The 11365-nt window shown below is 45.2% G+C and overlaps 1 protein-coding gene across 2 annotated transcripts in view; it reads right to left on the bottom strand.

Annotated features, from left to right (window-relative positions):
• Positions 1–230: 230 nt before the first annotated feature.
• Positions 231–11365, bottom strand: part of LOC147448152 (serine/threonine-protein kinase BSK1-like) — a 93943-nt gene continuing 82808 nt past the window's right edge. The window contains exon 10 of one of the 2 annotated variants that reach the window (XM_086524012.1): positions 231–678. In XM_086524012.1, coding sequence (XP_086380138.1) covers positions 433–678 — 246 coding nt within the window. In that variant the 3' untranslated portion in view covers positions 231–432. The remainder of the gene's footprint in view (positions 679–11365) is intronic. The other variant, XR_015189688.1, reaches the window with a different exon arrangement.

The raw sequence follows: 11365 nt of genomic DNA, 5'->3' as shown, positions 1-11365 counted from the left end.
GTGGGATACCATTTTTTTTTGGGAACAAACACCAGCAAATGCCTAATCTCTCTCTCTCTCTCTCTCTCTCTCTCTCTCTCTCTCTCTCTCTGAATTTGAGCACACGTTCATAAAAGCACAGGGTATCATCCCGAACATTATTGCGATCAGTGATATGCATTCACACAAAAACACCAAGGACAAAGGAACAGAACAACTAGCTTGTACTTCACATTGACCACAGATTAAGCTTAGGCGTGAACTGCAAGTATAACCTGCAACATTATGAAAGAATAGGATTTCAGCATCCGCTCCACAATGCAGGAGGCAAACCCAAAATTTCAGAGACACAAAAGATGTGCACAAGCTGTACTCCACAGCCTTGGGTCAAATTGTAACCATTACAAAAGTTAAATTGCTGAGAACATGAAGTTAAACACAAACCACGAACTATCAGTTCTTGCCACTCTTTTTGGCCTCCAAAATAGCGCCTTCTTCGAGCATATCTGCAGCTTCTTTGTCCATGTTAAGTCTCGCTAGCGCAACTGATTGCAAATAAAAAGCTGTTGCCCATTCTGGATTCACATACTGAGCTTGCATGGCATCACGAAGAGCTGCATCAGCTTGATCAGTCATCAAATAAGCCAAGCTCCGCCTTGCAAAGACAGTTGGAGAGACCATTGCACCACCATTGATGAACTGCACAAAAAAAACGGATGAACCGTTTCGTGTTAAAGTTATCCTCATAATTTCACAGATTTACAAGTTTCAAGGCACTATGCAGAAAATCGATCAATCTCTCTCTCTCTCTCTCTCTCTCTCTCTCTCTCTCTGCCTATTTTTATGCATTGCCATATGCTACTTTCCCGAAGTACATCATTCTATGCTGGGCCTAGAGGGCAGTCACCTTTCTTTGTCCTAGACGATGACATATGGAAGTTTTCCAGGGATGGTGACATCATCCTCCTAGGGGACTTCAATGCTCGGACGGGCAATGCTAACTGTCATCTATGACACTTCAAAGGAGATGCTTAGAGAGATAGATGTAGGAGATTTGGGGCTTGACAGACATTCACAGGACACAACAAACAAATTATGGGAGACATCTCACGGAGATGGCGACTAAACATGGTCTGGCCATACTTAATGGCATACGGTGTTTCCTAGAGCGGCCGGTTTCACATGATTTCCACACAGGCACGGGGACACCACTGTGGACTATGTCATGGCACAGCCAAGCTTCATCCTCTGCATTCAGGATTTCACAGTAGGACCCAGACCAGTGGGTATAGCAGTGGATCATGCTCTCTTGAAACTTTCCGTCTCCTTTCAGTATAGTACAGCCCAGGTATCAGGAGGGAGGACACAACATACCTGCTATACATTCACACCAAAGACAGGCTTTGTTTATACAGAGGAGATCTTTAGTCTTCTATGTACACCAGCCAGGCCAGGACTCTCAGTGGAGATCACCACTTTAGTAACTGAGACATTGCATGATGCAGCAGCACCCACACACTCGGCCTGATCAGAGACGCCTTTCTGGGAGCATGCCTCGAAACAATTGGTATGACGAGGAGTGTAGAAAGACGAGAGCTCAGCTTCAGAGGGATCTTCTCCTAGGGGTCATCGATCACAGACTGCGCCTTGTGCAACTGAAGAAGCGAGCATTCCCAGCTCAAATGGAGCAAGACTTATACCAGTTGTTCTTGAGAGTAGACTCAGGAGAGGCATGGCGTTTCTTTCATGAGCATTCCCCTCCCCCAGTGATTACTTCCCATGATGTGTGGGGTCAGTATGCAACATCCTTATATACGGTCCATGGACAGACACCCCTTCCAGATCCTCCTGAGCCATGTCCATCTGCGAGTACCTTCTTTACCACTGAGATGGTAAAGACGGCCATTGACACGATGAGGACATGGAGAGCATATGATCATGATGGTCTAGTAGCAGAGCATTCTATACATGCTAGAGATATGCTGGTAGAGGTTCTTGCGGTTCTGTTCAATTGTGTCAAGTGTGAGGGTCTACCTGAGACTTGGAGACTGTCTACTATTGTGCCTATCTTCAGGGCAAGTGATCCTACCGAGCCTAGAAACTACCGTATTATTATGATTGGACACACATTTGCACAATTGTATGCATCTATCCTTGAGCAGCAACTGAGCAAATGGACACAGAGTGAAGGCATACGAGCAATGGGACAGTCCGGTTTCACGAGAGGCTTCTCCACTCTTAACCATATTCTGGCACTCAGAGCCATCATTGAGGAGGGTAAGGCACATGGGAGACGGATTTATTGTAGCTTTGTGGATTCCCGCAAAGCACTTGACATGTTGCTCAAAGCCAGATGGATGTGCAAACTACAGGAGATAGAAATGCCCATTGAGTTGATTTGGGGGTTCATGGCTCTATACAGATCAGTGGTGGGACATGTACGCACTCTGAGAGGATATCTCATTTAATTCACTCCACTATTGGAGTGAAACAAGGTTGTCCATTGTCTCCTACTTTATTTCGTATATATATGGATGAGGTTTCTGATTACATTACAAAGGGAGTCACATCGGTGCCCAATTGACACGGACATGGATTCCATTGTTGTTATATGTTGATGATATTGTGTTGATCTCTAACTCACCAGAGGGTATGCAATTTTTTTTATTTTTTTTAAGGAGTCGGGTTGGGCACTCCCGGCTGCTCCCCTCATACACCAAAAAAGTGCACAAGCAGAACGACCAGGAGGGTATGCAGTTATTCAATGCATTATATAGCTTTGGCGGAGGATAGTGGATTGTCTATGATCAGGAGATCAGCACCTACATTCACTTATGGTTAGGAGACTGTGAAGTACACAGATGCATACACTTATCTTGGAGTAGTCTTCACTGGGCCAGGTTTTCTTTGAAGAGAGCAGTAGAGGCTAGACTGACCAGAGCGTATGAGGCCTTGGGAGAATTGGAGAGGATGTGTTCACAGGTTCAGTTCCAAGAACCCTGAACAATGCTCTCACTCTTTGATACCTTGGTAGCTTCAGCTTTGCTCTATGGGGTTCAAGTATGGGGACCCTCTGTGGGTCAGGGTGGGTAGAGAGATATGGAGAGGCCCTTGGTATCTATGATGTCTCGGCTGATTTAGAGTCAAGGCCTTCGTGCCACACGAGATCATTAGAGCAGAGTTAGCAGGCGGGCTTGCAGAAAAGCACAGATTCTAGAGAGCTAAAACTTGCTCAATGGCTTGCTAAATCTGTCAATGATTGTCCAAATGCCATCGTGCCTGCCAGCCGACCACTTCAAGCTCGTTTCCCCGGGTTACGGTGCCGAACTGCGCGCTAACTTAATGTCCAAATCTTCCAATGTTGGGCTCAATAGAAAGGCCTTGCCGAGGGCTTTCCATGCACACAAGTCACACTTCAAAAGAGAGCTTGCACAAAGAGTAATTGGAGAATTAAAATTGTGCGAAATCTAGGCTAAATGCAAGGGCTAAATGAAATGGAGTTCACTAATCGATTAATTGGGTAAGGAAAGAGATTCCCCAATCAATCTAGCATGGAAATGATGCACACTAATTGAAAAATTACGCACATACACACAATTATTAGAAGGTCACTAATCACAAATTACTTGATTAAGAAGGGTAGTGGCTCATTGGTATTGCCAAGAACATGCCCAAGCTTAATTAGCGATGCTAGTGATTAGGGAGAGAAGAAGGGGGATTAATTATGAACCGTCGGCTCTCATACCACTTGTTAGAAAGCGCGTTCCCTAATCATCAATGGTTTAGCATTAGACATACGAAGGATGAAGCCTTAGCTTAACCATGGTGTTAGGGCTACACTTAGAGATATGGAGGTTAGGGTTAGGCTATCCAAGTGTAAAAGCATAAAGAGAGAGTATAGACACAATGATAATGCTCAAAGTGCAAAGATTCATTAGAAAATAGCCTCTTAAGTAGGCTTAGTGCTTTACAATCATTGGCTAGAGAGGTTGTAACCTCTTGCTATTGGATCATGTCATCATTTATTCTTTCCTAGGTGGCTAGAGGGCTTTCACATATAGTGCCACAAGTTGGGCTTACCCTAACAGTTATGTATAGACAGTTTTTGTAGGTGTCGCAAGTTGTTACTTGAGGATTCTCATACCTTTTGGAAAACTACGATTGGACAGTAGTATTCTAGCAATGGTGTATGCATTACGGGGATCTCGTTGGAGCCATTGTGTATGTGGACATGGTACTTTAGTACATGGCAGAGTGATGTGGATTACTCTAGAGATTGATGATACCTTGGTTGGTGTGTTGTGTATCTATGCCCCCACTTCAGCTCATGAGAGAGTTGAGTCTTGGCAACAAATTGTAAATGTATTGCCTACTGTGGATTCATGGGTTGTTGGCAGTGATTTCAACAATGTAGAGACCATTGAGGACACGCAAGCCATTCAACCCCTATCCTTACCATATGTAGCACCGTCTGAGAGAGACGCTTGGGAGAGCTTCCTTTTTGCAGTTTCTCGTACAGATGCTTGACATACTTCATCTGTGTCTCGCACTTCACAGACATCGTAGTTTTCGTGGGGCTTTAGAAGGTAGTTCGCTCGTTGCTTGAGCGACTAGATAGATTTATGTGGGCCCTTGGGCAACATCTCATGGTGGGACAATTACGATTTGGCCTAGCACAGTGCGTCACGAGGATGTGGCAGCTGTTAACTATGTCACAAGGACGTGGCAACTGCTAACCTTAGTTGTTGGTTTCTTTCCAATGATTTTTGTTTTATTTTTGAGACCCTCTTTTTGAAGTTGCAAATGGTCGGACATTGTATGGCCAATGTGAACGGTAGTTTCACCCGCAGACGGGAAGTTGGTCGGCACTGGAATTCGTATAGTAAGAGGATGTCTAGGCTTAGTGCAAGATCATGTCGGTCCCCCCGTCGGACTTAGCAAGTTGGTGGATACTAGGAAGTGAACTCAATAAGGCATAAAGTCAAGTGGGATTACCAACAGAAAGTATCCGACAGTTGGGCCACATTGCACTTTTGGATGCGGTCCCAATGAGGACAGATGGTCAAATGACCACTGGGAGCCCAACGGAAGCATCTCCTTAACATTAGGGAACTGCTATTTTGGGCCGTGACATGTGTTCGTATCATTACCGAGGGGAACCAATCGGGAGATTTTTAGGCGGCAACCCCAAAATGGGCAAAAGCTTGTAATCGCGCCAAGAGGCAGAATTTCATGCACTTGCCTCATCCAGAAAAATGGGCGCTGAAATTTAAGCTGGGAGAGGCCTCACTTTGCATTTTGTCACAGGTTAAGAGCTATTGAGTGCTTTCTTTCCCTCTCATGTACAGTGTGGTGCTAGGAGCGATGCCCTGCACACTACACACTGCTCTCTCTCTCCCATACGTGAAGTTATATGATGCCCCACAAGAGGGCTCTTCATTTGACTAATGTACAGCTGTGTGGGTTCATGCTTTTGTGCTGAGGCAAGAGCCTCCTCGAGCAGGAACAGGGGTAGCTAACAACTACTCCAAAGCCGGCACTGGTGAGGGTCATAACCTCACCGTATAGGTGCGTTTTCAGTGTTGTGTATGCGCTGTAAATTGACTGTTTTTCAGCCATACGGACGCCAAAACCATTGGGAATAGTGCCCCACTGGCAGAGGAGAGTTCGGGGACTGTTTGGGGCTGAAAACAGGGCAAAAACCAGAAAATACAGCGTGCTGAATTTACTGTTTTTGGGCAGAGAATCAGAGGGTTTATGCCAGTGGAAGAGAGTTCCAGCAGGGAAATTGGTTTCATGCAAGTTTTGGGGCTGTTATGCTGCCGAAATTTAGCCAAAACAGTTGGTATCTATCTCAATACAGATAAAGGATTCCCAGGACTCTTCTTTGTAATTTACCCTCCTAAAGAATAAAGAAATACTGAAAGGGGCCCTAATTTTGGGGCCTGCAGATTGTCAGCGTCTACTCGGAGCATTCTAGCTCCTGGGCCGTGTGTGTACTTAAGTGTTAATTCCCATCGTAGGTTTCCTTTGCACGTTCTCTCTGTGTGTGTCTAAAGTAAAGAATTTCGGGTGAAAGCCAAAGCCTATTGCCCCACGGGCCGGTTTCAAGGTTCCGTTGTCGAGACATCAATCATTGTTTTCTCAGAAGTGAGCCTCCGTTGTTTTGGGTAAAGACACAGTACAGGAACGCGGGATTACACTATGGCCGAGAAAGGGAAGGGCATTATGGAAGAGGGTTCCTCTTCGAAGGACAGACAGGAAACTGCTATGGTGTTCGAGATTGGCGCGAGCTCACGGCCACGTCAGTCTGTACCTCCTGTTAATGTCAATGTCCCTCCAGTAGTACACGGCTTTATGACTCGGCAACTTGAGGATGATGCGTTCATGACTCAGTTAGTTACCGCAGTGAATGTCTTTTCGCAATTGGTGCAGAATCCAAGGTTTATGGAATTCTTGCAAGCGCAACCAATGCAACAACAAAATAGACAACCTACACCGCGTACAGAGCTTGTTGAGGCTCAAGCACAAGTACTTCATGCCACTCAGCAGGATAGGGAACACTTGCATGTTGCTGAGTCAGGGGCTCCAAAACAGGTTCCTCTCGTGCTTGAACAGGTGGCGAGAACGCCTATTCCACAGGTTATGCCAGTTCAGCCGCCACCTTTCAAAGCCCGCATGCTGTCTTGAATGGACAGGGAACTGGTTACCAGGCAATGCACCCAGTTTTTCCACCACCCACGGTACATCCTAGGTATTTCGGGGGTGGATCAGTGTTCCAAAGTATGGTTGGTTATGCGCCTGGAAGTCAGCCGTACATGCCAGGAACAGTGTTTGGGGGTATGCAAGGCATGATGCCAAACCCCATGTATGGTAGCATCGGCATGCAGCAAGGTTTTCAGTGCAACCAGGGCCAGTTTGGGGTGCCACAGGGTCATTTTGTCATGGCTGGTTTTTCTGGACAACAGCTAGATATCGCACCTCTGACGCAAAAATGTTAATGGCCAAGATGTGCCGATCATGCCTACTACATTGCCCATTTTACAAACTATTCCTATGACAATTTGGGGGCACTGGAGAAGCCGAAAGCTTACAAAGAAGGTGGTGCAGCTGTAAAGTTCGGCACTTTTAGTGGCTTCGAGGATAAAGCAAAGGCTCTCATTTTCCTACAGCAGTTTGATACAGCTTATGCAGGAGGGAATTTTACAGAGGCCTCTAAGGTCAGGAAAGCTGCCACTTTCTTAAAGGACAATGCGCTTACATGGTGGACGACATTGTTAATGCAAGGACAAGCACCCGCCACTTAGGTCTACTTCAAGCAAATGTTTGTGTCTGCTTGGCTGTCAAATGATTTGAAGCCGACGTCATGACAGATTGGCACCAGCTTACTTCGGCTACATACAAGAGCTTGATGGAGTACAATAGGAAGTTTTGTAAAGCGTTACTCTCAATGACCTCCTACAGATTTGTGCCATTGACAGAGCAGATAGAGAAGTATTGTTGTGGGTTGCCTAAAGGGAAGAATACGATGTATGATCTGTGTGGTCTGATGCTCAGGGAGACTCATGTGATTGCAGTTTGAGCTCGACAATGTATGCCTCGGGCATGTCTTTTGGCAGTCACATGTAGAGCAGGTATTTGTGTACTAGATTTGCAAGTGCTTGCAATGATGTATGCAAAGTGTGGAGATTGGTACATGCATTTGGAGTGCAGTTTGATGCGCTTTGGTTGCTCACGGTTTTGAGCATGCAGTCACTTTGGTTACTGTTTTTGTAGCCATTTTGCTGACGAAACTCTGGCGAAATTTTCCCAGCAGTTTTATGCGCATCGTTGGTGCGATCGAGATTGTGATTGCTTGTAGCACTCAGGATTTGCGTGCAATGTTTTTCCTTTTGGGTGGTGCATCGCGAGCGTGTTTCACTCTGCATTTTTGGTCTTGAGCTGTGAAGGTCTTAATGGCTGAAAATAAATGCTTTATTTGCGAGCAGCTTGGTCACTTTGCTACCAATTGTCCACAAAGGAAAAGACCAACTGACTCAAATGATAAAGAGGACCCGAACGGCAAGAAGCCTAAACCCACGGCAAGTTTGGTGCTAGATATGGTGGGTGATAGGCCCAGTACAGATGCCAGTGAGTTATGCAGGGCATGGGGTAAAGTTAGGGATCAGAATGCACTCATCTTCTTTGATCCAGGTGCCAAAAGCCAACTTTATCTCAACAAAGCTAGCTATGAAGCTGGGCATCAAAGCTGAAGAGATGGGGTACACAGTAGAGGCAGGGTTGGCATGTCCTAGCCACTAAGAGTGTGTTACTCCCATCATTGGAAAGCTACGTCTGCATATTCAATCGTATGTGGACACAAAAGAGTTTTATATCATGCCATTGGAAGGGTGTGATGCGCTACTTAGAATTCCGTGGATGTTCAGAGTACATGGCGTGTTGGATGTCTTCGGCAAGACGATCACCCTTCAGCATAGGGGTAAAACTCATGTTTTGGATGTAAAGCTCAAAGGGGAGTCTGTCCCTATTGTATCTGCTTTTGCTATCACTTCTATGATAAAGAATCAACTTTCTGTGTACTTGATTTTTGCACGTGATGTCTCAGATAATTGTCAGTCAAATTTATCTGTGTTAGATAAAGAAAGGTCAGCATTTTTGCAAAAGGAAGAGATCCACTTTCTCGGCCACATAGTCTCAAAGGATGGTGTCAGGATGGATCCCGCAAAGGTCGAAGCTATTAAGACATGGCCAGACTTGAAGACTGTGCACGATGTTAGAAGCTTCTTGGGATTGTGTTCCTACTATAGAAGGTTTATCAAAAATTTTGCAGAGATAGCATTGCCTCTTCACGCTTTGCAAAAGAAAGAGGTCACTTTCAGATGGACCCAAAAAGAGATTTCAGCTTTTAGTCTGTTGAAGGAAAAGTTGACTTAAAATCTAGTAATAGTTTTGCCATATCTCAGGAAATCATTTGTGCCCAGTGTGACCCGTGTGGCAGTAGCATCGGAGCAGTGCTAATGCAAGATGGACGGGTAGTAGCTTATGAAAGCTGAATTTTGCAAGGGCCAGAGAAGACTATGCAAGTCTATGAGAAAGAGCTCTTGGCCGTGATTCATGTGTTACCATATACATGTGGTAGTGATGTGTGTGAACACACTAGGACCGCCGGGGCATTTTTTCCCTCTTTAGGAGGTTTTTTCCCCCGTGCATTGTATATACGCCCATCACTCTAGGGCTATCTATCTTTCCATTGCACACTAAGTAACACACTCTCTATTGTGTGCCTTGAGCTTCCTTCGTCTTCTCCAAGCTGTGTGTGTTTCTCTGCAACCCTAATTCCAACAATTGGTATCAGAGCAGGTCACGTCCCCCCGGGCTTAGTCGCCAGCTGCTCCAGCACACGCCCGCTCACTTTCTCCGATTTCAGTGAGCTTTGGCGAGCATTCGCAGGTCAACAAAATTTTGGGCAAGCTCGAAGAGCTTGGTCTACTCAGATTTTCGATTTGGGCTCATTTCGGCCTCTATTTCCACTACAGGCAGTACTGCACAGGCTATTTCGTCATTTTGTGCAAAATTTCTGTCAGTGCCGTTTTCTGCATAACAGGTGCCTTATAGTCTTCTACGGTTTGTGCTATATAGCACAGGTTGTTCCCGCTCCGTTTCTCCTATTTTCGGGCAATTTTCACATCAGGTGCAGCATTTACCATGGCTGACAACAACAACACAGATGTGTTCAAGATGTTTGCTGTTGAGGACAGGTTGGATGGGGACAACTATCCTATGTGGGCTTATATGATGCAACATGTTCTTGTGTCAAAGGGTGTCTGGAACATTGTGCAGGGCATTGATGTATGTCCTGGTTCTGAGGATGTAGGCGATGTTGAGGATGTTGCAGGTCTTGCTGCAAGGATTGCAGCTGTTAGAGTTGTTTTGCCTACGGCAGAACAAGCTCGTTGGGATGTTAACAATGCGCAGGCTCATGCATTGATTGCGTTGTCTGTGAAGCGCACCATTGTTCCTCACATCCGTTCAGCAAAATCTGCAAAACAGGCTTGGGATATTTTAGCAGGCCTTTATGCAAGCAGCAATGAGGCTAAAATTGCTTTGCTGCGTAAAGAGCTGGAGTCGAAGATTATGCATGAGGAAGATGATATGGACACTTTCCTTGCTAGTGTCAAGGATATCAATGAGCAGCTTATTTCTGCAGGTGAAGTCATTTCAGATAGTTCCCTTGTGCAGACTATTCTTGATGCCTTACCAGATTCCTACCAGACTTTTGCTAGTACTTGGAGACTTATGACCCAAGGAAATCCTGAAGTTGTCAAGTATGATGCATTATGCACATTGCTGTTGCAAGAGTCACTTTCCAGAAAAAACAGGACTAGGTAGCGTGCAGTTGAACAGGCTTTTATTGCTTCTCAAAGAAAGGGTGGTAACAGTAATGCAGCCACTTCTTATGGTTCTGCTGCGAGTGGCAAAAATTTTGTTCCTAATGCTTTTGCTGGCAGCACTTTGTCTGGCAATTCTGGTGATAAGGGCAAAAAGAAGATGTGTTGCCATTATTGTAAAGCCAATGATCACTTGATCAAGTCGTGTCCTAAGTTGAAGGCCAAAGAGGCTAAGAAGAAAGAGTGTGGTTCCACTGCAAATGCTGGTTCCACTACAAATGCAGCAATTGTTGAGTCTTCTGTGAAAGGAGACTGTAATGCTGATGTTGATGCAGAATGGGCTTTTAGCGCAGAGTGCACTTACAATCCTGCTGTCCATGATGCATGCTTGTCAGTTGCTGCAAATTCACATGTGTGGTATTTTGACAATGGTGCTACAAAGCAGATTACCTCACATCGTGACTTGTTTACCTCTCTCGAGTCTGTCCCTCATGGGAATTCAGTCACTTGTGCCAACAATGCCTCTTATCCAGTTCAGGGAGTTGGAAAGATTGTGCTCACTGCTGCTAATGGCAGTTCCTTCACACTTGTTGATGCACTTTATGTACCTCGGATCAAGAAGAATCTCTTGTCTGTATCCGCACTTGCTAGACTTGGACTTGTAGTCAAATTTGTGGATGACAGATGTACAGTTCATGATTTCAGTTTCGGTGATGAAATTGTTGCATCTGGGCTTTTGTGCCGTGGGCTGTATAAGCTCACTTTGTATGACAAGTGTGGACAAAATTTTGCAAATGCTGTTGCAGATTCAAGGGCTATTTCAGATGAAAAACTTTGGCATGCACGTTTTGGTCATCTGAATTTTGCCAGTTTGCTGCGTTTGCAGAAATCTGATATGGTTGCTTCTTTGCCGCCTCTTGAAGCACCTGTCAAACATGTTTGTGAAGGCTGTATTTTGGGTAAGATGCAGCGTTCTAAGTTTCCAAAGGATGGTTCAG

This window comes from Adiantum capillus-veneris, chromosome 11 (assembly GCF_014529385.1).
Source record: "Adiantum capillus-veneris isolate H3 chromosome 11, ASM1452938v2, whole genome shotgun sequence".
Taxonomy (NCBI): domain Eukaryota; kingdom Viridiplantae; phylum Streptophyta; class Polypodiopsida; order Polypodiales; family Pteridaceae; genus Adiantum; species Adiantum capillus-veneris.
This window is presented reverse-complemented; position numbering and strand designations above follow the sequence as displayed.